We start from the raw sequence: 27,992 nt of genomic DNA, 5'->3' as shown, positions 1-27,992 counted from the left end.
TATATACATAAATAAAACATATACACAACCAGTCATTTGTAAATTTAATAGAAATTTGCTACAGGTAATGTTTAAATATATAAAAACAAAATCTCACATAATTTTACATATCACTTTAGAGACATACACGAAATTCATATACAGATTGTGCCTTACAGAAGCAGACATGAACAAATGTTTTTAGCACAAAGGATTATTTTTCCTACTTATATAAAAAACGAGAAACAGCGAGCACAAGAAGAGCAAAAATTAAAAGCATGCAATGGCGAACGTAGCAAATTGTCCCTCCTTTTTGCAATTTGTTTAAAAATGTGCTATGCTGAAAGCAATGCTTGAACAATGATATCCAGTGATACTCATATGACCATAATGCAAAAGAAGGTCTACAACTCATGACCTTTGACCTCACAGACATTTCTTTATAATAAGTAAAAAAGTAAAAGATACTGGCATCAAGAAGATGTGTGCTTTATACATACATTGGGAGAACTTTCATTCAGACTAAAGGCACACGATATATTGAATGTCAGTGCACTTTTCCTTTTAAGGAAGCTCAGCAACCCTCTTTCATACAGCTCCCTAAAAGCTAAAACCTGTACTTATGACTTGCTTTTTTAAAGAAAACTTAAGTGGTCACAAAAATCACAAAGGAATGGGAATAGTCTGATGTGCCTTCAGTTTCAGTGTTACTGTAACTGTTCTCTCTCCCAAAACCTGTTTATCCTTCACATGAGGTATGGTGTCCAAATTCTTTGAAATGTAAAAATATTTAGATCAATTCAAAACATGTTTTTTTCCCTCTCTACAGAAATAAACATTCCGTATTAAGAGACCACAGCAAAATATCCGTCTAAATTATGTCTTTCTGGCCTTTTCTAGTGGACTGACGGAAATGCATGTAGGCCAGAATAAGGAGAACAACTATAAAAACTGTGAAGAGGAGCATTAATGTGACGTATCCCCCATAAGGCATCAGGGGAGTGTCTGGAGCTTCAGCAGGGATCATGTTGGTCAGGTTAAGCATGTAACCTAATGTCCAGCCTGCATCACTGTCTCCTATCTGCACAGAGAAAGCGGTTGTCACGCAATTTATTTTACTTTAAAATAAAAGTAGTAATTCAGTATCAAAAGTAAACGTTTTGAGTGTCTTAAAGGGTTGGTTAGTACACCCAAAAGTGAAAATTATCCCATAATTTACTCACCCTCAAGCAATCCTAGTTGTATATGAATTTCTTCTTACAGCCAAACACAATCAGAGTTATATTAAAAAAAAATACCCTGGCTACTCCAAGCTTTATAATGGGAGTGAATGGTAACAGATTTTGAAGCCCAAAAAAACATCCATCCATCCATCATAAAAGTAATTAATACGGCTCCAGGGGGTTAATAAAGGCCTTCTGAAGCAGAGCAATGCATTTTTGTAAGAAAAATATCCATAATTATAACTTTATAAACTGTAATCACTAGCTTCCAGTGATATTCGTCCGTCTATTCTTGAGTTCCGACGTATGACGTAGGATGTAGAGTAGCTTAGGTGAGAGTAGACCTCTGGGGCCAGTTGTTCAAAGGGAAGCTGATCGGATTTTGGTTGTCGTATTGGATCAAATCTTGAAAAAGGGTTGTTCAAAAGGGAAAGAAGGGATCTGAAATCAGATTAGATCACGGAATCCAATCCTATTTTTAATCTGGATCAAACCTTCAGTTTGTGTTGTTCAAAACTTGTCAGTGGGATTTGGATAACTTTGATCCAAAAAAACAGGATCATCCTGATCCCAAGGATTTCAAGGTGGATTCCAAGAAGAAAATGTAGTAAAACTTTAAAACTGATCAAAAAATACAACATTTATATCATATAATAAACAAAAACATATTTTATTTTGCTCCTGATAAGTTAGGCTAATTGCTTAAGTAATAAATTAGAAGTAGACATTAGGCTACCTATTAAGCCTTTCGGTAGCCTACAGTCAAAGTAAAAAAATATTTAGCCATATAAAATCCCCAAACAGCTGTAAATATCAAACAAAAATATTATATTTAAAATGTTTTTTTATCTCTTATAAGACTTTTTACTTCTTATCAATTATAAGAGATGAACCAGTCAAAAGGTTTTTCGGGTGAACGCTACGCAAAACTTTTCTGAGAGAATGCAAAAGCATTTTAAAAAAAAAATTCCCAACTCATATTTTGTCCATCACCATGTCCCTTTAGGGGCTCCGTAGAGCACTAGTAATCCAGATTTGGTAATCTGAAAAGGTGTGTATCTGGATCAGGGTGATCCAATCCAATTTTGCTTTGAAAAACCGGTACAAAAGGAAGATGGATTACCTGATCCTGCAAAACATGGGATTTCAAAATCCAGATCATTTTGATCCAGATTAAATGTTTTGAACAACTGGCCCCTAGTGGTTCAAACTAATAGGGCTGGTCGACAAACTCGAGCTCCTCCGACATTTCTCTTTAAAAATTAAAATTTTAGACTTCTAATTCATGCCCTGTGTTTTTAGTTTTTTTTGCTCTATCCTCTGTGCTTCCGCGTTCGTCAATACATCATGCGTCGCGTCAGAGGTCACTCTTCAGACGCAACTACGGAAGCCAGTGATTGTTTATTATAAAGTTATAAATTTGGATATTTTTCTTACAAAAACGCATCGCTTCGCTTCAGAAGGGATTTATTAACTCCCTGGACCGTATGGATTAATTTTATGATGGATGGATGTGTTTTTTTTGGGGAGCTTCAAAATCTCAGTTACTATTCACTCCCATTATAAATACGGAGCCCAGGAAATTTGCTATTAGTTCCCTCGATTTGCTAAATCGTGCTCACGATTTATAAATCGAGGGAACAAATTAGTAAATCGTGTGGACTTTTTAGCAAGTCGAGGGAATAAAGTAGTAAATCGTCCGCACGATTTAGCAAATCGAGGGAACAAATTAGTAAATTGTGCACACAATTGACTTTTCATTTGCGAGGCTCCGTAATAAGGCTTGCAAGAGCCAGGATATTTTTAATATAACTCTGTGTTTGGCTGAAAGAAGAAAGTCATATCCACCTAGGATGGCTTGAGGGTGCTTAAATATGGGATGATTTTAATTTTTTTTGTGAACTAATCCTTTAAGTGTATAAATACTCTGATGCCACTGTATTCTGTGAGGAGAAATAATTTTTAATTTACACAATTCTTACCTTTTTAATGAATTGGATGTCTTTCCAGTTGTCAGAGGTGAAATTGTATCCGTCTTCCAGAAGAGTGAGTATGTATGTTCCTGAGAAGCAGTATTCTGAAAGGTACTTCTGTTTTATTTTGGGATGATTTTCTACAAGCTAAAAAAGTCAAGCAGGTTCACTTTTAGACATCCTGTCCCAACAAAATGCAACCGTTTTAAAACGTCTTTCAAAGACAGTAAATAAACCATTTCACCTTTTTCCATGGAGTAGAGCAGTGCGTTGCCAGCGTCTGCTTTGCACTGGCTAATGAATCACTGGTCAGATTCAAAAAGTCCATCACGAAGAAAAAAGCAGAAAAAGCCTAGAAAGTCAAATAGCATGATTATTAACACTAGTTTTGATTTACAACCAGCCATTCAAATTCATTCAAACAATCTTCATTGTTTCTTACCCCAAATGTTCCATCGATAGAAGGCTGGAAAACACCATTGAAAGAGCATTTCGAGTATTCACAATGGCTGATATCAAAAACCTTTCTGATTGATTGTTGGCACTGAGACCAATCTCCCACCCCCACATGGGAGAAATTTCCATTTGGCATTTTCACTTCATTCATACAAGGGGTATCGAAGACACTTTGAACTGTCTTGGTGTAGTTATATCCAGGGTTGAAGCAAGGATCCCTTAACTCAATAGGGTCTGTCTTGAGGAAGAAAAAAATATATATTAGATACAAGAATATAAGATACAATAGTATTAGTATCAAGTGTCTATATATCTATTAACATATGCATTAAAAAAACAATAGTTAACTTCAACCAAAGCTAAATTGCACCAATGTTTTCCGTAAAATTAAATGTATGTGTAAATGTATCTACACCAATAAAAAAATATTTTAATGGCTTTGCAAAGTAGACATCATAAATTATGTACAGTTAATGCATTAAAATGGTACTGTACACCATAGTGGTTTAATGCAACACTCAATTTTATACAATATGCAATAGGGGGACCCTACCAAAGTCCCTACTTTTTTTTAAATGTACATAAAATTCTTTTTACATAAAATGCCTTTATTTAGATTGGACTAGGAAAGGACTGCGAAGTGCCCGCACAGCTATAAACCATGTGCAAATTGCAATTACAAGCATACCTTGTCAGCAGCTGGTGTTGACTCTAATTTCTTGCCCATAGAAAGCTTGAGAGCTTGGTCTTTCCCGTAACAGAGAAAGCTGTGGGTGTACAGGTGATAATCATTTCCGTACAGCCTAAAGTCAATAGAATTGTCCTCTGATTCAATTTGCTGTTGAGGTACGAAGGTTATCTGAGTAGAGGCGCCACCTAGGTCCAGAGCTCCAAGAGTCCCTGTTGGCTGCGTGATAAACACAGGAGCTGACATCATTCTCCTTTTCACACTATAATTGTTTGTTTCACTGTTCATTCTTATCCTAGATAAGGAATTCTATTCCACACTATATTCTGCACTTTAATTCTGTGTGGAGCAGAGCTTTGGGTTAAAAATTGTGATACAAATGTGAAATGTTGCTAAACCCACGTCCAAAAAACCCACCATACCTTATTTAATTTTTCACTCAGGTAATTGACAGTGATCCATCCAAAAGCTCCCTCCTCTTGGCCTGAAATGATACGAGCTCCTTGATAGGAGAAGGGGTACGTCTTCAGTGAATGTTCTACCGAGGCCAGTACCTTTTCTGAGGCTGTTTCGTCCTCCATCCTTGAGAAAATAGATATTATTGAACTTCATCTGTAAACAATTAATTTAAAGGGGTCATGACATGGATTTTTTTTAATGAATATTTTAATATGTTCATTGAGGTTCATTTATAATGTTAATTTATAATAAGTGGAAAACAATTATTTTCAACCTTCATTCTAAAGGCTTTCTGCAAGCCCTGGTTTGGGAGTTCTCGCAGCTCGTTCTCGACACACCGTCTGAGCAGAACTTTTTTATTGTGGGTGTCCGAGAACGTTTGTGTGATTGGTCCGAATTTTTTGGGAAACGGAGAAGTTCAGCACCTACTTTTCTCGTAAAGTATGGAATGAACTGGTCAGAACGAACTTTGTTCGTTTTCTCGAGGTGGCACTCTGCAAGAACAAAGAATTTGTTCTTGTTCTTATGTACCAAGCTTAACCCTCTTTCTGAAATGATCTGTTTTAAGGGGCAGCTCCATTAAAGAGATGAAATGAAAATTCTGTCACTTACCGTCAAGTTGTTCCAAACCTGTACGAGTTTCTTTCTTCTGTTGAACACAAAAAATATATATTTTGAAGAACGTTGGTAACCAGAAAGTTGACGATAGCCATTGACTTCCATAGTATTCTTTTTTCCTACTATGGAAGTCAATGGTTACTGTCAACTGTTTGTTTACCAAGGTTCTTTTTTTGTGTTCAACAGAAGAAAGAAACTCATACAAGTTTGGAACAGCTTAAGGGTGAGTAAATGATGACATCATTTTCATTTTTGGGTGATCTATCCCTTTAAGACTTGTCAGTAAATGGCCACTATTATGATTGGCTAACGTCATTGCATAGGAAACAGTATCCACGGCCACTCTCTATTGCACGCGAGTAAGTTGTCCATATAAAACCGTCAACCAATCGTTTACTTACGATTTGCGATGTAGCTTCTGTAAGATCCAATACAACTGACTGTTCAAACGTTTCTTTGAAAACTCTCCATTACACTCGTGCCTCGTTTACAAGACAACCTGCGGTCAAATTCTCTGAACAAATATACTCTATATTGCCAAAAGTATTCGGACACCCGTCCAAATCATTGAATTCGTCCAACATCAGTGCCTGACCTCACAAATGCGCTAAAAGAATGGTCAAAAATTCCCATAAACACACTCCTTAACCTTGTGGAAAGCGTTCCCAGAAGAGTTGCAGCTTATATAGCTACAAACGGTGGGCCAACTCCATATTAAACCCTACGGATTAAGAATGGGATGTCATTAAAGTTCATGTGCATGGAAAGGCATACGTCCCAAACCTTTTGGCAATATAGTGTATAATCCTCCGACGTGATCCAGGATGGCATTAAAAATAAACCATGCACTTGTTCCTGATGCTGGTATCCTTCTACAGTCTCTACAGAGACGCAAACAAGCTGTTTTAACAGGATGCGTCAAAGTGAACGTTCCTTTATGCTTCTATTTAGTCTTCCAATTTTTCCTCGTCGGCAGACTTAAGCGCGTGGAGTAAAGTGAACAGGCATCTGTATATTGTCTCCAGTGTAGACAGCATCGGATTCTATTTGCTTTTGACAATACGCTCACATCCGTTGTAGCATTAAGCGACTGAATGGTAGTGGGCAGGGCCTATGCTGTGAAGCAGTCATATGAAAATGCATTAGCCTATGTGACATCCACCACTATCCAAACGAGCTGTTTTTGGAGCTTGATTACATAAATACTTTGTTTATAATGAGGAGGACGTTTTAAGCTCTGAATATTGCAGGATGTTTTAAAATAGTTGAATGAACACTTATATGTCAAAAGATCAAGGCAAATTTGATTTATCATGTCATGACCCCTTTAATAAAATTGTTCAAATAAATTAGTTGCATTACTGGTCAAAAGTTTGGAATAATGAAAAATAAGATTTTTTTTTTAAGGTTATGAAAATTCTCTTATCATCAAGGCTGCATTTATTTGATCAAAAAGTACAGTAGTTCCACAGTAAATTACAATAAAAACAGTAATATTGTGAAATATTACTACACAATGAAATAACTGTTTTCAATTGTCATGTTTTAAAATGTCATTTATTTTCAAATAAATGCTGTTCTTTTGAACTCTGTATTCATCAAATAATCCCGAATGTATGAAAAAAATCACAAAAAAACAAAACATTATAAATAGTTGAGTACCGATAATAATTGGACACCAACTGAGCATATTAGGATGATTTCTGAAAGATCATGTGACCAAACACAGTGATGTCTGCTAAAAATTCAGCTTTGCCATCACAGAAAAACAAAAATCACAATAGTACTGCTTTTTATGGTGGTATTATCAAATAAATACAACCTTGGTGAACATAAGATAAAAATCTTAATTTTTTCAAACATTTGACCTGTAGGATGATTATAGAATAAAAACAATTAATCAAGTCTTTAGTTTGAGTACTAAGAGTTATATTCCAAATTATTCTCTATACTTCCCTATACTCCCTTTTTGATTCTTGAGAATAGAGAATATTGAGAAGTGATTACTTGAGCAGTCTCATGCCTGCTGTGGCTCCCAGGTACACAGGGGTTTCGCTGTATCTCTGAGCAGGTATTCTTTGCTTGGCGTCCAACATGCACTCGTGCAGAGATTTGCCAGCCCCATCTGGATTAGCATAGTAACTGGAGATGCCTTTGCCTACAGTATGCAAAAGTGTTATTGGAAATTATGTTGTGTTGATATAACTACTAAAGGGATAGCAAATTAAACTCCTGACTTCGTCTTTCATGGAATAGCGAAGGAGAAGTTTAGCAGACTGTCTAAACTGTGCTACAATGAAAGTGGGTGGGGACTAGGAGCTGCCAATCCATATAAGGAAGGACAAAAAAAAAACAAGACAAAAAAAAGGGGGCTTTTGTTGCACTTGAACACACACAAAAAAACGTCTGGATTCGAGGAGTTTATGTGGTTGAAATGAAAAAAGTAACATCCTTCCCTCACCGGTCAAATCGAGGAATGAATGGAATGCTTCATTATACACAGAAAAACCTCAATTAAAACAAAAAAATGCTACAACTTTACCAAAAAGGATTTTATACTATGCATATGCGTGCGTGTGTGTATATATATTTTTTTTCTTTCCCAAAAGAGGTCGACAGAGACACCCCAAATTTACCCAATGTGATATATTTTGAGCTGATTTGAGCAGGTTATTGGAGAGTTATTTTGAATTTAAGTTGAGAGAATTTGAAGAATGTGCTTAAATTATTTATTGATCAAATCTAGTAATTTAAAGGTAAATCAAATTAAAAAAGGATAAAAATCTCCCAAAAAATGTCATTAAAAAATGCTATAAAAATTTAATGATATAAGCTTTCTGGAAAACAAAAACAAAGTATAATTTTAGGGCTTCAGGTCATTTTGACCCATGTCAGAAGGATTTGTTACATGTGAGGGAAAGATGAAGATTACATTTCAAGACTTCGGAAAGACATATGATAGCTTTGTGTGGGGAACAGGCTGACATTCAAGTCATTATTTAATGCAAATCAGTCACTTTATGGACAAAGAGCTGCTTAGACAATCTGTTAAATATCTCTTTTTTTGTTCCATTGAAGAAAACTACATATTTAGTTGATACAATCCAGATTACATTAGATCTGGACCTCTGAACAGTAAATTAAGGATCATGCATGTACCTTTTACATTGCAGGTGTGTTTCTGCTGTACCATGCCTGTGTTGTTCTCCTTCTCGGCAGGCCATTCATAGATAAACACAGAGGTGTGCGAGGAGCCTGCATCCAGAACTATTCCATACTATGAACAGAAACAACTGCATCAGTGAAGTCTATACAAATCTAATCTGTTTGATTTTTAACACACAGTAAATGGCTCACTCAAGGTGTCAGTCATACCTTGTACTTCTGGGGTAAAGGCTTGTTCTGGACGACAGAAACAGCCACCATGGTGATGATCCCCCCGATGATAAAAGCAGTCAGAACGATGCATAGTGGCTTGTGCCATGGGTTCCTGACTTTTACTTCTAAAATGAGAAAATTAAGAGAGCAGGTTGACAATTTACATAATATTTAACAGCCTCTGTGCTTACTGGGAGTCTTTTTTTACAGTGTGAGCTGAATAAATACATAAATGGTGTTAATTAAAAAGTATTTCATATCAGTGTTACATAACTGTATATAGTAGCCTTTAAAATTATTAACAACAGCTGTACAGACTAGTGTCAATATCAATCAATTCTACATTTAGAGCAAACTATCCTCGATCTGTAAATCTTGTGTTAATGTTTTTTTTTTTTTTAATTCTAGATCTATAATGCAGTCTAATAATAAATGTAAAGTACTGTTTGTGTTTTGTCCTCTTTTTTTTTTTTTTTTACCTAGTGTCAGTTTAAGGGAAAAACAAACAGTGCTTGAATGCATGATGGCACTGTGTATTCTGCTGGGCATTCCAGCTGTCTCCACACTGTGTATACAGTAAAGCCCAAGAGGCCCTTCATTTGTGTTTAAGTTTGATGTAGATATTTTTTATATCTATATATTATATATTAATCAGGAGAATTTTCCCTGCTCCAATGAATAACTCTGAATTAAAGAAAATATCCTGTTCATATTTTCTGTGATGGACAGGACATCTGTCTAGGGTGTTTCCTTGCCTTTAGCCCAAAATGCTGGGATGGGCTTCAGCATTCCCATGACCATATGGAGGACAAGCTGCATGGAGAATGGAACGATGTTATGGATGGATAGTTTATATTTTGTCTAAATGTTATAAGCATAGCCTTGGGAAAAGTGATTCCAGTAAAGAATGTGAATTTTGCGTTCAGAGAGAATTATTAAATTATTTTACTCTTGAGAAAAATGGTTCTTCTGCTTTTTAACACGTTTATTTTTATTAATATTAGTATAGTAATATTATTATTTATATATATATATATATATATATATTTTTTTTTTTTTTTTTTTTTTTTTTTTTTGATTGTCTAGCATCGTTAAAACTGCATTCTACCATCTTAAAAATATATATAGATTACGGCACATGCTCTCAATTCAAAATGCTGAACAGTTAGTTCATGCGTTCATGACCTCAAGGCTAGATTATTGTAATGCTCTACTGGGTGGTTGCCCTGCTTGCTTAATAAACAAACCCCAGCTGGTCCAAAACGCAGCAGCTCGAGTTCTTAGAACCTGGAGACCATATTAGCCCGGTTCTGTCAACACTGCTCTGGCTGCCTATTAAACATCGCATACATTTTAAAATCTTGCTTATTACTTACAAAGGACTAAATGGTTTACCTCCCCAGTACTTGAGCAAGCTCTTAACACATTATACTCCATCACGTCTACTGCGGTCTCAAAATTCTGGCCAGTTGATAATACCGAGAATATCGAAATCAACTGCAGGCGGTCGATCCTTTTCCTATTTAGCACCTAAACTCTGGAACGGTCTTCCTAGCATTGTTCGGGAAGCAGACACACTCTGTCAGTTTAAATCTAGACTAAAACACATCTCTTTACTATGGCATACACATAAAACACTTTTTCAATTAAATGATTGTTAGGCTGCATTAACCGGGAACACTTGCCATAACCTGATGTACCCGTTACATCATCAGAAGAATGGCTAATGTTAGTCTCTCTGTTTATCCCGAGGTTTTCTGCAGTCAGCCGTATCCGGGCCGTATCCAGATCAGATGGTGGACCTGTGCCCAGACATGACCAACGCATGACTCTGAAGTGTCAATTAGACTCCCCTGAAATTGCCTAATCGGCACGGCATCCTCAATAAACCCATCTCCGGCGTGATGACTCCGATCTTTCAAATATTTCTCTTTAATAATTGTTTAATCGATATGTCATCCTCAATAAACCCGTCTCCGGCGTGATGACTCCGATCTTTCGAATATTGCAATTTAATAATTGTTTAATCGATATGTGATCCTCAATAAACCCGTCTCCGGCGTGTTGCCTCCAATCTTTCGCTTGCTCAGTTGGGGACACTATAACTAAATATCCAAATAAATCTAATTAGTAAACTAAATTAACTATAAAAACTAAATTACTGATCTGTCCACATTGTCACTGTATGATAATTGAAATGAGCTAGACATCACCGTTTTCTCCGGAGCAGCTGTACGGCCGAATAAAATTCTGTTGCATTATTTTCCTGTTTATCACTGTGAAGCTGCTTTGAAAAAATCTTCATTGTAAAAAGCGCTATATAAATAAAGTTGCTTGACTTGACTTGTTTTATTTATTCATCAGCTGCTCAACTTTGTACATTAATGAATTTAGCCTGTATACAGTAGTGGAGAACAGGGAATGTTGCAGTGATGGATGTAACACCAAGTTCATGACCACCTGCCTCCTGAGGTCCACACATAAACTGTCAGTATGTAAAATTATAAATGATTAACATGAGAGGAAAAAAAAAAAACATTTAAAGTAATTTTCCTTTCATGTCTCAATAGAATTTGTGATGATCATGCCAATTTAAGTTAAATGACAGATCTAATCTAAATCAGTATGTTTAATTTGTTTTTATAGGCTGATTTGTTCCAGCGTTTTCTATTTTCAATTAAATATTTAAAATTAAATAAGGGTGGTTATGGGGTACAATTTGAAGTACATCTGATTACTACATTTGTGGACAACATTTATGTGTTTTCAGTTAGTGTTCAAACTCTGGTAACGTTTTGTGCACTTTACTCCAATTTTAACGAGAAATCTACAAAACTATTAGTTTCCACACTAATTTGAAGCAGGCACATATGGAAATATTCCTTGTAAGGCACATATTAAAAAAGAACAGATCTCCCCTATAAGCTATTTCTAATCCTTGCAAGCCCAATAAAGCCACATCTCATAGGCTAAGGTTTGCTGAAAGGTTCGCATGATTTCATGCAGTGAAGCGGAAAGTAGTTACAAATATGCCAAGATTAGCATTTCAATCAGCGCGCCTTGCTGCGCGTTTCACCTACCCATCAGGACACGCGTTTGTAACCGGTGAGAACGGTGAGTCAACGACTGTCGAGGTTTGTGTGGTAAGTCCCAGTCAACTGAGTGTTAATCGATTCCTGCCCACTTTTCGGTATTCGGTAGCTATATCAGTATCAGGATTTCAGTGTTTGACAAACGACCTATCACACCTGTGTGCGTAGCTGCAACTTTGCTTTGCAAGCGTATGCGTGTTTTTGGGGAAACACCCATTGTGCATGTGGAGCCAGGCTTTCAGTGACGTCAAGGGCGGCAGTGAGCGGAATTCCCTTTGTGCAGTGCGTGCCCGTGCACCCGTTGTGAGAATCTGTGTGTGAGCTGCATACAGATCTCTGGAACTGAAGCTTCTGTCTTTGGCATGCAAGTCAGTGGCATCCAAGTGTTTGGGAAACTCTAAAGGTCTGAAGACTGTGAACCACATAGTCTTAACCGTTGCATGCACAAACTATTTAAACTAGATTTTATTTCTCAGCATTTTTATTAAAAAGTTTTATTAAAAAATTAATTAGGTCTTCAAAATAGGACACAATGGATGGAAGATGTTTCCAGTTCATGCAAGCAATATAAGAAATGAGATACATAAATAACTAACTTTTAAATCAAACCACTTTCCTTAATTTACTGCATTTAAAGCCACAGTATGTAATTTTTCGCCGCTAGAGGTTGCTTATTCAAAACAAAGGCGCAGCTTGATGACGCCTTGATTTCGCTGAGCTTATACCGCAGACGAGCGCTTCACTTTTCCGGTCATGCATATGTGTGAGGTAACGCAGCACTGTTTTATCACATTTGAGAGTGTTGAAAGTTAATAAGTCAATAAGACTAACTGTGTTGAGCTATATAACAACGATTAGTTGATTCGTCGATGAATGTATCCAAACAGTTGCTCAGTTGTCTAATAAAACACATATTAAAGCGTCTTTGGTGTTTCCATGGTTTCTACACAATAAAACTGGAACACGGGTTATTGTATGATGTCATTGACAGGGGACGCACGGACACGGTCCATGTCTTGGTTAAAATTGCTTATTTATCTCGATTTAAAGGTGTCATGAACTGGCTTTTTTATTTTTTTATACTGTTGTCGGAGTTCAACTTTTGACGTTTGCGTGGTTTTTACATTCAAAAACATCTTAATGAGTAAGCAATAGGCTATTTTCTGCCTTGGTTTTGAGGCTCTCTGAAAAACGCTCGGTTTTGATAGGCGTGCCACACTGTAGACTTGGAAGTAAACGCCCTCCTCAAGGATTGGATAAGATTTGCATATTTAATGAGCTTCAGCTCCCCTCAGTAGCCTACATGTGGGAATCGTCTGGGGAAACGCTCACAGGACAAACACAATGATTCATCTCTCATCCACCCGCAATTGATTGGAATGTTATTTTTGTATTACTTGGCCGGCCCGATGTGAATATAACCGTAAACCATACACACACACACACACTCGCGCTCGTGCCTGCAAGAAAGGAATGTTATTTTTGTATTACTTGGTCGGCCCGATCAGTGAATAACCGCGACCCGTACACACACACACACACACACACAAGTCCGAGTCTGATCACGAATGAACCAATAACACCTCAAATAAAGGATTATCCAGCCTGACTGCGTGCTAAGGTATGTAATCAATAGATATCAAATGATCTGTAACAATGCAATACTAACACGTATAAAAAACATGTTTTACTCACATAGTGTGTTGCACCATTCCCGTCGGATCCAATACAGAAGGCACAGCATTGTGTTTTAATCTCAATATGTCTGCAAATCCAGTCTCGACCTGTATCTTGTTTACAATCGGAACCGGCATGTTTATTGCTCATTAGCGCGACCCGTTTAGCTCCACGAGTCGGTGGGCGGGCTTGAGGCGGTGCTTCTGCATTCTATGACGTCAGTGGTCAACATATTCTGAGATCTCTCGTTTTCAGCTCCGAAATTTACAGGATATTCTTATATCACGATGAACTTTGATATATCAAAGGCTCAAAGGAAAGTTGATTTCTCAATTCATCACCCCTTTAAACATTCCTGGAAACATTTGGTATAATGTAAGTACATAAGTCAACAAAATATATAACACTGTTCTAATGGTTTTTGGGTATTTTAATCCAATTACATATTGTACCTTTAAGACAAGTATAGCACGTTATTTTGCAGAACAAATAGCTCAGCTGTTGTTCACTTAAAGCAATAGCTCAACCAAAAAATGTAAATTCAACTTAAATTCCAGTTTCTCGGAGGACCTTGAATACAGCAGATGAGATAATTTGGACCACTTTATGACAGTTTTATGTCATTTTTATAGCTTGATAGCCCTATTCCCTTTAGATGGAAAAGAGATTCCCAGGATATTTCTAAAAAATTCACCTTTTGTGTTCCACAGAAATTAATGCAATGAGGGCAAGTTGATTTTGTCGACTATTCCCTATAGCAAGAACAGCAGTGCTATTTGTTCTGGAAAATAGCATCTGCTTCATGCCGTGAATGCAGTGCATGAAGTGATCAGATTTTAGAACAGAGTTCACCTTGTGTGTTCCGTAGAAGACAAAAGGTCATACAGGCTTGGAACAGCATGATGGTGATTAAATGAAGACAGAATATTATTGCTTTGACACACGTGGAAGGTGCTGTTATGCAGGACAAATTGCTTTGTTGTTCTCTGATGTCTCATGATGGAAAGTGAACAGTCTCAGTCTATCTAAGTGTTATTTCAGGTTCCTTTTTCTTGGTTTCCTTCCCTCAATTGAACGTCTGTTTGTGGATAATCTACAGTGTTGCCTGGACACAATGAAAACACTCATTGTTAGATTCCAGGGTTGGGAAGATTTTTAAAATGCTTTTTCAGTGTAGTCTCTTATGCCCACCAAGGCTGCATTTATATTAGAACAAAATACAGCAAAACAGTAATAAAGTTTAAACAGTAATATATTTTAAAATATAATTTATTCCAGTGATAGCAAAGCTGCATCAGAAATCATTCTAATCTGCTGATTGGGTGCTCAGTAAAATATTATTATCAATGTTAAAAACAGTTGTGATGCTTAATAATTATTTTATGAAGAAGTCACTTACAAAAATGTAATGCAATGAAGAATGTATTTTGAATGATAGTAGCCTATATGTTAAGTTCTTAAACACCAAGAGACACTACTAAGTGTCCAAAGTCACATCAATATAAAACAGGATACCGAGGATGCAAAAATTCAGCCCTCACTGTCTGTTTATCCAAGACTAGAAGCAGATTTTGCACAGAACTAAACATGTTATAAGTCATATTGCACAGACCCAGATACTGCCTGAGGAAAACAGCTATACATACAGATAATGCAATTTGCAGCTGTCTAGTTTGGAGCTCTTACACACTGAAGAGCATTGGCTGTGAGCAAATTTGCTACATAAGGACTACAACAACTGGTTCACTGAGAACTTAAATTTACATCCGCGTGGTGGTTAAAGTCAGAGGAAAGCTATGGTAAATGAGCCATCTGGGATACACATTTCCCATTAGGACTGAACATCCCTGTTTTATTGCTCTGTTTTTCATACATAATTTTGCAGTATTCGTATTATTTTATGCAGTAATCAAATAAAACTTTGGCAATACGTTTAAAGGCACAATATGTCATTTTTCGCCATTAGAGGTTGCTTATTCAAAACAAAGGCGCAGCTTGATGATGCCTTGATTTTGCGGAATCATGGGAGTTGTTGTCTTCACCTTTACAGCCGGTGGAAAAGAATCTGATGGGACTCGGGCAGAAATCATATATTCATGGATGAGCTAATGTATTAAAGATTTATTAACGTTACACTCTAAAAAAAAAGGTTCTATATGGCACCAAAAATGGTTCTTGACTCGTAATCATAGGGGAACCTTTTTTAGTGCTATATAACACCAATTTTGGTGCTTCAGTGGTTCTTCAGCGGTTCTTCAGGGGTTCTTCACCGGTTCTTTGACTAAAGTGCTATATAGCACCTCTGAAGAACTGCTGAAGAACCACTGAAGCACCAAAATTGGTGCTATATAGCACTAAAAAAGGTTCCCCTATGATTACGAGCCAAGAACCATTTTTGGTGCCATTTAGAACTTTTGTTTTAGAGTGTACTGTAGTATGAAGCAGGGTGGGGCTGAAAGCCGTTGGAGCGGAATGAGGCCACTGGAGCGATTGAGAGACGAGCGTGACACACGGCTCAAGAGCAGTGGAGCTTTTATTATGCCACAGAAGTGTGTTTGTGGGCTAACGCAGCACAGTTTTATCATATTAGATACACTTGAGTATGTTCAAAGTTATGTTATAATGCTACTCTGTGCGTTCGCTCAACGGCTACTATTAGACACTTGTTGCACACTGCTGTAATCTAGATCAATATTAGGCATGTTAAAACATGATACTCTCTGTAAATCAAGAAATGTAAACAATAAAATTGTGTTGAGCTATACTGTATAACAATGATTCGTTTTCGGCGATGAATGTATCCAAACAGTTTATCACCTGTCTAATAAAACACATAATATATTAAAGCATCGTTGGTGTTTCCATGGTTTCTACAATATGAAACCAGAAATCGAGGGTAATGCGGGTATGATGTCTTTGATAGGTGACGCATGGACATGGTCCGTGTCCTGGTTAAAATGACTTATTTCTCTGGATTTGAAACATTCTTGGAAACATTTGGGATAATGTAAGTACACAAGTCAACAAAATATATAACATTTGTTCTAGTGGTTTTGGGATATTTTAATCCGAAAATCTTACATATTGTGCCTTTAAAATCCCTTTCACTTTTGATCAAGTGAATCCTCTATTTTCTTTTCAGGCCTCTTGGGAATACAGAACATTAGCAGATTGCGAAGAAAAACAGAAGGACCACTGGTCCGCTGTTATGTTAACAAAATAACATTAAAACAAAGCAACTCAATCAATGCTCTTTTGTGGACAAATAGGCTACTCTTCTACACTATGTTCATTGCATTCTTTCAAACAGATAAAATGCATCACCTATGAGCTTTTACTGTAAATGTCTCTTAGTTTATGCCAAATGCTAAGTTGTTACCGATATACCCATAGAGACAATCTTTGGCACCAGTGGCATGTTGCTTGCTTTACTTAACTGAACTTCATTATGAAACTACGAGTTGCATTTCCTCTTGAGCAAGGGGGGTTCTTTGGGAAATGATGGTTGTTTCAATAGATGTTTGCATAGAAACCTACATGTCTCAGCTGTGAATCTTTTATTGACTGAAACACAAGAGAGACGTCAGTGCACACTCATGCGCTCAAGTAAACAGAATTTCTTTCTACCTCGGGTGTTTCTCTAAATTCCTCCCTAGATCAGCCATAATTGAGACAATGTCGTCATATACTAAATCCTTTGATAGCATACAGCACGGACAGTTTTCATTGTGTCTCATTAGACTGAAGAGTCACTGTAGTCCAAATCCATGACTAAACATGTTACATCAGGTTTAATATCTTCTCTGTTAGGTTCACCTGCACTAACATGCCATAGGTACCTGAGTAAGCTTGTATGAGGTAATCCAAGTTAATGTGACACTCTTGAGACATGGTAAATAATGGTGTGTCACTTCCCAGCCTACATAGGGAACTCTGACAGTGGTTTTTGCAAGACATTCGTGAGAAAGTGTGATATCAAAGGTGTCAAGTTGTAATGGGGTTTGGGTTGTTTTGTGTTGTCATGTATCAAATGGACAGTAGCTTTTCTTTCAAACAATGAAATAATGAAATTCTGTTCATTCATTCAAATGTGGTTTAGATTACAAAAAAAGTACCTGGATTATATGGAAAAAGCTATCGGATATTTAATAAATATTAGATTTTTTTTAAGTCACCACAACATGTACTAGGGCTGTTGCTTTAACACATTGAATTGGTGCGATTATGGAAAAATAACTATTTCAAATTATTCATGCTTTTTACGTTTTGTTGTGCATCTCTGAGCAACACAGAACAGTGTTTCATTACTGAATGAATCCACGGTTTTTAACGAATCGAATGAGCCAATGATTCAGTGACCCATTCAGGGGCTGCGTCTGAAAGCTTAAAACGTTGCCTCCAAGATAGGAAGGCATGTCTGAATCCAATGTTAGTTTCACTTCCTGTCTCGTGAGGTACCTTCATTTTTAAGACAGCATAGATGTATCCTTTGCTGCCTTTAATATCCCACAATCCTTTGCGCTTCATTCAGTGACAGTTAAGCAAAAAAATTAATAAAATAAAGATGGCATTTGAAAGTTGTATGTGTGTAAATGTATGTTTTTGACCAACGTTTTCCACTTTTAATGTTATTTTATAGCGAGAAATTTGTATTCATAAAAGAGTAGACCAAAAGTACCCGGATGACCTACTTCATCACTGAAAAAAATAATTTGTACTGCTTGCTCAAATTGCTTGATTAAAATGAGCTTAAAGGGTTAGTTCACCCAAAAATGAAAATTCTGTCATTAATTACTTACCCTCATGTCGTTCGACACCCGTAAGACCTCCGTTCATCTTCAGAACACAAATTAAGATATTTTAGTTGAAATCCGATGGCTCAGAAAGGCCTCTATTGGCACAATGCACTTTACACTCTCAAGACCCTTAAAAGGTACTAAAGACGTCGTTACAAAGTCCATCTCACTACAGTGGTTCTACAAAAACTTTATAAAGTGACGAGAATAGTTTTTGTGCGCAAAAAAAACCTAAATAATGACTTATATGATGACCGATTTCAAAACAATGCATCATAAAGCTTCGAAGCGTTATGAATCAGCGAGTCGAATCATGATTCGGATCATGTGTCAAACCGCCAAACTGCTGAAATCATGTGACTTTGGCGATTCAAACCGCTGAATCGACTCACTGATTCATAACGCTTCGAAGCTTCATGATGCCGTGTATTGAAATCGGTCATCACTATATGTCGTTATTTAGGGGTTTTTTGTGCACAAAAACTATTCTCGTTGCTTTCTTAAAGTTATTGTAGAACCACTGTAGTGAGATGGACTTTGTAACGACGTCTTTAGTACCTTTTATGGGTCTTGAGAGTGTACAGTGCATTGTGCCAATGGAGGCCTTTCTGAGCCATTGGATTTCAACTAAAATATCTTCATTTGTGTTCTGAAGATGAACGGAGGTCTTACGGGTGTCGAACGACATGAGGGTAAGTAATTAATGACAGAATTTTCATTTTTGGGTGAACTAACCCTTTGAGCAACACACTTGCTATAAATTTTGTCCTAACTTAATTTGATTGTGTTGAATCCACTTAAATATAAGTCAATTTTAAATGTACTTAATGTGTTTGTGTTGAGATTACATGAATGATTTGTGTTGCATTAACTGAAACTGGGTGGGGCTTGTTAGTTCCCAGCATGCTTTGCATATGGCTAAATCAAGAGAGGGTAAATGTGGTTATTTTATATGTAAAAGTGTTATTTTATGTATTTTCGAGCAAGATGAGAAAGGGGGAGACTTTATTGTGTTTAATAGTGTTTAATATTCAATTATGTTGGAATTATTAGAACAATTTTTATTAGAACTAAAACAACTGTCATAATGGCTTTGCTGAAGGAGCTTTTAAAGCTTAGCTTTTAAGATGCTAATATGTGCTGTTAGCTAAAAGTTTGACAACTAGCTAGTGCAGTATTATAATTCAGTTGTGTAACATTAAAATATATAAAATTGAAGTGGATGAATGAATATATGAAATTGAATGCCTGAATCAAATAAAATTAACTTTGAGACTACTTAATTGGGTCACTTATAATGTATTCAGTCTGGCAAGAGTAAAAAGCTAAAGGTAGGATATAAAACAACTACACCGCACTATCACCACCACTAAGATTCCGACAACTTTTAATCTAAAAACATTTTCCCCAAAAGTTTGAGATAGAATAGTTTAGCGGACTGAGTTTGCCTGTTCGTCGTGATGATGTTTAATCTCCCCAACTGTGGTCCCATTTAGCCGCTTGTTAGCAACTGCCTTTTTCAAGACATGTAACAGCTTTAAAAAAAAAAATCACATGATAATAACACCATGGCGAATGTAGTACATTCGGATTTCATTCATATAAACACATTGATAGAACTTAGCGGCCTTGAAGTAATTAATTATTAAAAATACACTATATTGCCAAAAGTATTGGGACACCTCTCCAAATCGTTGAATTCAGGTGTTCCAATCACTTCCATGGCCAAAGGTGTATAAAATCAAGCACGTAGGCATGCAGACGCTTCCTCAAACATGAAAGAATGGGTTGCTCTCAGGAGCTCAGTGAATTCAAGTGTGCTATAGCGTTATAGTTTGCCACCTGTGCAACCAAGTCCATTCGTGAAATTTCCTTACTACTAAATATTCCACGGTCAACTGTAGTGGTATTATAATGTTAGTGGAAGCAATTGGGAACAACCGCAACTCAGCCATATAGTGGTAGGCCAAGCACGTAAAATCACAGAGTGCGGTCAGTAACTACAAACCTCCAAACTTCATGTGGCCTTCAGATTAGCTCAAGAACAGTGTGTAGAGAGCTTCATGGAATGGGTTTCCATGGCCGAGCAGTTGCATCCAAGCCTTATGAAGCAGACCGGATGGTAAACACTTTCTGGAAACAAACTATCATGCTGACAGGCGTGAATTCAGCGCCTTCTGCCAAAAGTGTTGGGTGTGAATAAATGTCATGATCCAGAACTTAAACTGATGAGACCTTATAATATCTTATAAAGTATTTTTGACGTCACTACTGCCTCTTAGCTAGCAGTCATTCAAGATTACAGTAATGATTTTCCATTGAGTGTACATTTCCCATTCATCCGTGTGTGATGCTTTTCTTAGAGAGGTAATGAAATAAATTGTGCCTTTCTTACCACTTTGCTATGCTATGTAATAGAGTAAAGTCCATTTGAAAGCAATCAGACTGTTTTTATGTGAGAGCCAAGAAGCCTCTTTAGATCACTGACATGCATTATGAGGTTCATTCAGTTTCACAGACTGATACAAGAAATGAGCCAACTGAAAGTGTCTGGTTTAGCGGTTTAGAGAACTTACAGTCAGAATTTCCATAAGAGAGAATTGCTTTTGTCACACCCATGTTTGAAGCGCGTGCCAGTGTGATCTTGTGGTTAACATGGGCTTGTCAGCACAAACACATGTCTGAGGAGGACAGATTCCCAGCAGATGTCTTCCACTAACCTTCTTGAGAAGAGAGACATGCCAATCTTATTGTTCTTCTTTAGCATTATGATCTGACCTTTTATCTCCATAATAAACCAAGATAAGGACGTTTTCATCATAACAGTAAAGGCATATTTATGACGTCAACTTTGTGTTGTTTTTAGGAAACTTTACTAAGTTATGCACAACTACACAGTGTCTTATTTCCTCAGTGTATCAAATGAAGTGACCTTGTAAAGTGTGATGTATACATCTCGGCACCTCAGAAATATTTCAGGACAGTCTTCCCCAAGGGGTTTGTTTAACCAGAAAAGGATGTTTATTTCAACTGCTGTGAGCTGTGGCTGTTTTGGGGTTAGAGGAAATGAGCATGTCTGTCTTCCATGTAAGTTGTGAAATGACTAATGACTAGAAGATCACATACAGATATAATTTTGAAAAAAAAAAAAAAAAAAGAACAAAAAAGTCAAAAAATGTATTCCTAATATAAAAGTTAAAAAATAATATTGAGCTTTACTTTCATATATTTTCTACTTTTGGCCATTTTCGTTAACATATTTTTTATCTAATATCTTATTATTATATTTTATTTATATTATTATTTCTAAATATATTTATATAAATGTATTTTTAAGTGTATTTTTAAGTTCAAAATGCTTTTTAAGATTGGAAATGGATTTTGTTAACCTTTGAAGTACATTATGTAATATATTCCAGCATTTGAAGGTTTAAATTAAATAGATTTTTAAACTGAAAATAACTAAAAAAAACTTTAAAGTCGACATGAAATAGATGTTGCAGATGTTGTCTTTTTTGTCGGTTTAGGAGTGTGTTTATGGGAATTTTGAGGTCAGGCACTGATGCTGCACGAGAAGGCCTGGCTCGCAGTCTCCGCTCTGATTCATCCCAAAGGTGTTCTATCAGGTTGAGGTCAGGACTCTGTGCAGGCCAGTCAAGCACACCAAACTCACTCATCCATGTCTTTATTGCGGACATTGCGTTGTGCACTGGTGCCCAGTCATGTTGGCCATACCCAAATTGTTGCCAAAAAGTAGGGAGCATGAAATTGTCCAAAATGTCTTGGTATGCTGACGCATTAAGAGATCCTTTCACTGGAACTAAGGGGCCAAGCCCAACCCCTGAAAAACAACCCCACACCATAATCCCCCCTCCACCAAACGTTGTTTGCAGTCAGGCAAGTACCGTTCTCCCGGCAACCGCCAAAACCAGACTCATCCATCGGATTGCCAGACAGAGAACACGTGTGAGAACACAGTGGCTTTACACCACTGCATCCCACGCTTTGCATTGTACTTGGTGATGTTAGGCATGGATGCAGCTGCTCGGCCATGGAAACCCATTCCATGAAGCTCTCTATACGCACTGTAATTGAGCTAATCTGAAGGCCACACAAAGTTTGGAGGTCTGTAGCTATTGACTCTGCAGAAAGATGGTGACTTCTGCGCACTGTGTGCCTCAGCATGCGCTGACCCCGCTCTGCGATTTTACGTGGCCTACCATTTTGTGGCTGAGTTGCTGTTGTTCCCAAAATTGTAGAAGCAGTCTGCATGCCTATAGGTGCTTGATTTTATACACCTTTGGCCATGGAAGTGATTAGAACACCTGAATTCTACGATTTGGAGAAGTGTCCCAATACTTTTGGCAATATAGTGTATATTTAGCATATAAAATATTTGAAATAATTTGGGAATATTTTTTTACGACCATATGCAATGTCATTATCCCCTCAACCCCAGGATGGCACTGCACTGTAAGAAATAAAACGGGGGGAAAGTTCTGGTAATTTTCTGCTAGGACATTATCCGTTAAGTTTACGGACGTTTGCAATGCAATGCATAATAAATACAGTGAAAATGCCTGTGAAAAATCCTTTATATTAACACATTATTGGGACAGTTTTCTTTTTTTTTTCTTAGAGTGTGGAACACAAAGGCTTTATCTCTGCTTACAATCAAATTAGTTACATTTTGAGTGACACACAAACATCTCAGCCAGCAGGCCCATGGAAGCCTTATTGTGAAAGAGAATACTACGTGTCATCACAATTATCATTAATCTTCAACAACAAGAAACATATTTCATTCACTGTGGCATCTTTCTCCGTTCAGACCTGACCAGTCAAGCCCGAGCATTGATATACACACATTTCCTGTATATTAGAAAGTAGTCCAGGAAAGTAGTCCATTGCTCAGTCATTTGCATTTTTTCAACACCCACCCACCCATGTCTTCATTGCAGCTGTGTAAGGTAACACTTGCAATCTGTTTGAGCATGTTAACACCACCAGTGAATTTGATTGATTCATTTAAAGCGAAATGAGAAAGCGCTGGATTGTAGAGAGACGCTCAAGGACACATGAAGTGTTTTTTTTTTCCCTTTCTTTTTTCTCCTAGCAGTCAAATTGGCTTTGAGCTAAATTTTTAATTAAGCAAAAAGGATTCATAAAAGTCCGTTGTGATTGCTCTTTGAGTCATTCATTTGTGTTACATATATATTGTAATGCCACATTTACTTTATCAATTTTTACACATCAGATTGAATTGCAGCAGACAAGTTGTATTATGTGCCATATTCTTAAACCGAACCTAACTGATGTTAATCAACCTTTAGTGAGTGGTTTGTGGTTGTCGATCACTTGAATTTTCAGTAAAGATTACATATTACTGTTTTAGAAAAATTACATTTTCTCAATAATTCACATCTTCTACTTTCATGTTCATAAAGGTACTATTGTCAAATGGACAGTATAAAACATCTAAGCACAACTTCTTAATCTTTTGTTCAATATGCATTTAAATTTTTGAATCATGTGACCAGTTGCACAGTTTGTATATGACAGTTGTTCTCACGGATAGTGCATGAGAAGACCACAACTTCAGGACAGTGGTAAAGATTGTTGTCAGACTCAACCCACGCATCATTCACACATCTGAAATGTGTCAAGCGAGATCTCGGTTACGTGCGACTATAAAGACCCACACAGGCCATTTACAATGACACGCAATATACCGCACTCTGAGGTCATGAAGAATCCATTTTATATGCAATATTTTCCTATATGTACGTCCTATTTCACCTCAAATTGAAATATGTAAGTATTCAAAAAGTGTCAATTTTTTTGTTATTTCAACTTTTTAAAAACAATTTCCAATTTTTAAAACCCTGTTTTGCCCAAAGATGGATTGGGTTTTTGAAGTAGCCCTATAAATAAAAGGGAATTACTTCAGTTATGCTTCCAAAAGAGGCCCCGTGTGTGGGAGGGCTGGGACTTCCTCAATTGCACATGACTGGAATAATGAGGAACATCTACACTGACTTTGTTGTGTCAGCTACGGGAAGTTTGGTTTGCTCAAGGCACCAAGTAGAAGATGGCACAGTGAGTACAAGTTTGCTCATTTTAGCATGAGATAGAAACAGAACTTCTCCTATCGAAAGCATTCCTGTAATTCCTTGCTTCCTGCAAGAATTGAAAACTCCACCAGACATAGGCTATTGTAGCTCCGACTAACTAACTAAATACGTTTTAGTCATGGTTACAATGGGGGATGTTTTGTTTCTGTGATTGCTCAGTTACCAGATGGCCTTTCCACTTTCAGGAAGAAATCCTCTGGTGTTATGTAACAGTCTTTCTCTCTCTCTCTCTCTCTTCCTGATGCTGCCTCGACGCTCTCAGTCCTGCACAAACTCTCACACGCTTTACTGCTAAAGATGTTAGATGGACACCAGATGCTGAAACCTGATTGCATCAGACGACCACGCGGGCAGAGGTTTCCTGTGTTTTTTATCTTTATTAACATTGCTTCTTATAATCTGTTTGCATGTCTAAGCCAAATGTAGTGCAAGATCACGGAACAATCGTGGATTATCCAGCCACTTTTCCAGTTCCTGATATACAATAGGGCTTATTAGAGGTTGTAAATATAACTGATGCATGAACTTTTGAACTGTTTGACAGGCAGTCAAACAGTTAATAAAAACAGCATGCTTCAAAGAATATTTTAAAGCCTTTTAAGCTTAACTGAGAAAGTTCTGGGGTGTACGATGCCCGTGTGGAATTCCCATTGAGATCATGTCACTGATTTAAGCAGCAAAATGCTAATCATGTCATTTGAATTACTGCTTAGCTAATTAGTTAGTTCAGCGAACAACAGATCTTTAATTAGAAAACCACTAAAAAAGCATGCGGGAAGCTAAAAAACATCATTCCCAAAGTTAACACATAAAGATGAATAAATGACCAACTCATGCATGACCAACTACTTGTGAATATCTTTATAGAAAGCTTGATTTAGCACACAAAATCAGATCATTTTGAATATATTTCCTGCTCCAAATCATGTGATCCAAACATTGTCCTGAAGTTCTGTGCTACTTTTTCTTGTTCCTTCCTTAGTGCACCACTTACCAAATTACATCCTGCCCTGCATGAACCCAATATGGTGCAGTGTGCGTTCATATGCGTGGTTGTCATAGACTCACCTCCTTGTTCATCCATGAATGCAGCGACCTATAATCCTCTCTCTCTTTCTCTCTCGCCCTCTTTCTGACTCGTCCCAGCTCTGAGAGTGCTGTTTCGGATGTTTGGCTCGGCTCTCTTAGAGGGTCTTTTCCATTCTTGAGGTTCTTTATAAGGCTAGGGGGCATGAGTGGGCGGGCCAGACGCCAAGCTTTCTCCCTCCCTCCGCCACCAACCATGTTAACAATCTGCTTGTTACCTCTCCCTTCTCAACTGTGTGTGTGAAGAGAGAGAGAGAGAGAGAGAGAGAGAGAGAGAGAGAGAGAGACAAAGACGCTGACAAAGAGTGTGTCTGTGTGAGAGAAAGAGAGAGAGAGACAGACAGAGAGAGCTTACCTTACAGTATCAATATTCACACTCTCCCCTCACTAACGGTGTTCGTACCACTTTTGTCAGAGCTCTGACCAGAAACAAAGACATTTTTGTTTCTCTGGGTTACAACTAGCTCTGTCACAACCCTTGGGTAATCATAAAAAAAAACATCAACACAGAACAAAAGTCATGTTTTGTTCTCTCCTTTTGTGTTGTCTCTGTTTTTAACTGGGTCTTTCATGCAGGTGATGCCCTGGAGACAGGAAGAAGTGTTTGTGGATATTAATAATGATATCTTTAATCTAGAACGTGAGAAATAAGAGACTCATTCAGGCTTATCTTGTTTAGTATTACAGTATATGCATGGATAGTTCACTCAAATGAAACTTTCATTGTATGAAAAAGAGCAGCTGACATTCTGCTAAATATTCTTTTGTGTTCCACAGAAGAAAGAAAGTCACGTGGATTTGGAGTGATGTTTTTATATACTCGTGCAAAGTGTGCCTCTTGAAAGAATCCCAGAAGAAAATCAAGAAAACTAGGGAACAATTATGTATTTTTTGTACAAAATGTGCACATTGAATGTATTGTGTTTAATAATACAATTATAATATATGTAATATAACAAATATATTATAAATACAATGTTATACGATAAAAATATAAATGATATATTTTATATGCCTGAAAAATTCTGTGCTGATATTTGGACTGATTAACATTTGAGCCTGCTGTTTTGAAGAAAATGTGAAGTTGAAAAAAACTCTATACAAGAGAGACATTTACACAGCATTTTCACTTCCTCAACCAGTTGAACTGTTTGACTCACACATTCTAAGAAGGTATGCAGGCATGAGAACATTTATGTTGCAATTTACTGAAGAGATACAAAAGTTTTTCTTTTGAATTCTTAGAAACACAGATGCTATGCTTTCTCTCTGCATTCTCAAAAGAGCAGTGTACAGCTTCCCTGAGGTGAGCTGTTGCTAATTAAAGGGATAGTTCACCCAAAGTGGACATTTTGTAATTTCCATGTTATTTTATGTTGTGTCTTATTCAACATTCACTGCTTTTTTTGCAAAGCAAATGATGACTGTGGTTGTCATTCTGCTTTCTTACATCTTCTTTCGGAATAAAGGGTTTATAATACATGAAGGTGAGTAAATGATGACAGAAAGTTCCTTTTGGGTAAACTGTTCCTTTAAATGGGCAGATATTCAGAGTGCTTATCTATGCCAGATGAGTAAAGATAAAAGTCTTAAAGGTTTAGTTCACCCAAAGATGAAAATTCTGTCATTAATTACTCACCCTTATGTCATTCCAAACCCGTAAGACCTTTATTCATCTTCGGAACACAAATTAATATAAATTTGAAGAAATTCAAGAGTTCTCTGACCCCTCCATAGACAGCGATTTAATTAACACTTTCAAGGTCCAGAAAGGTAGTAAAGACATCGTTAAAATCATCCATGTGACTACGGATCAACCTTAAAGGACAACTCCGGTGAAAAATGAACCTAGGGGTAATTAACACATGGTTACCGAGTAGATCGTTCTCTGGGATGCGTTTTCATGAAAATCGAATGTAAAGAGTTTTATCTCTAAAAACAGCTTATAACGCTAGTATATGGGGCATAGAATAAGTAAAATTAAATCGCTAGTTAATACCACTAACAAGGCTCAAAATAGCCTCACACTAACACGGTAGCATAATGAGGGTCCCTACATGCAAACCGAAGCATTGAGAACTTTTTAAGTGTACAAATAGTTTAATAAGAAGATACTTTATAAAGACAGTACATTACCCGTATACAGACAGGAGCCATCTTGGAGCCATCTCGACAAGTCGAGCTACGAACGCTGTGCTAATTGATGAACTGTGACTTGGAATCTCATATGGTCCGTTGTTTCCGGAAGAAAGCACTGAACGCAACAGAAAAAATAACAAAATGTTATTAAATGTTATTTTGTTTTGTAAAAAATGAAAATAAATAAATACAAATAAATAAATAAAAAAACTGAACGCTACAGAGACTAGTGCTTCCAAAGGATACACACTAAAGAGATGGCGGATTATTCAACCGTGGCTCGACTTGTCATTA

At 37.0% G+C, this 27,992-nt stretch overlaps 1 protein-coding gene across 1 annotated transcript; it reads right to left on the bottom strand.

The window, feature by feature from the left end:
* Window positions 1-31: 31 nt before the first annotated feature.
* entpd1 (ectonucleoside triphosphate diphosphohydrolase 1) lies at window positions 32-27,861 on the bottom strand. The gene is made up of 10 exons (XM_079846021.1): window positions 25,542-27,861; window positions 8,772-8,899; window positions 8,556-8,673; window positions 7,404-7,554; window positions 4,742-4,901; window positions 4,320-4,538; window positions 3,618-3,869; window positions 3,420-3,527; window positions 3,185-3,322; window positions 32-1,060 (listed from the first exon to the last, which is right to left on the bottom strand). Exons 1-10 carry the CDS (start codon window positions 25,555-25,557, stop codon window positions 851-853), a joined length of 1,500 nt encoding a protein of 499 aa, XP_079702147.1. The 5' UTR covers window positions 25,558-27,861; the 3' UTR covers window positions 32-850.
* Window positions 27,862-27,992: the final 131 nt, after the last annotated feature.

Source organism: Gobio gobio (genome assembly GCF_949357685.1).
Source record: "Gobio gobio genome assembly, chromosome: 20".
Classification (NCBI taxonomy): domain Eukaryota; kingdom Metazoa; phylum Chordata; class Actinopteri; order Cypriniformes; family Gobionidae; genus Gobio; species Gobio gobio.
Note: the sequence above shows the minus strand (reverse complement) of the source record. Positions and strands in the feature narration are given on the sequence as shown.

Excerpts from the sequence above, each read along its gene's own strand:
- entpd1 (XM_079846021.1), bottom strand. Across the intron at positions 3,323-3,419 it reads GCTCTACTCCATGGAAAAAG|CTTGTAGAAAATCATCCCAA; the intron begins GTGAAATGGTTT and ends TGACTTTTTTAG. Across the intron at positions 1,061-3,184 it reads ACATCCAATTCATTAAAAAG|ATAGGAGACAGTGATGCAGG; the intron begins GTAAGAATTGTG and ends TTCTCTGTGCAG.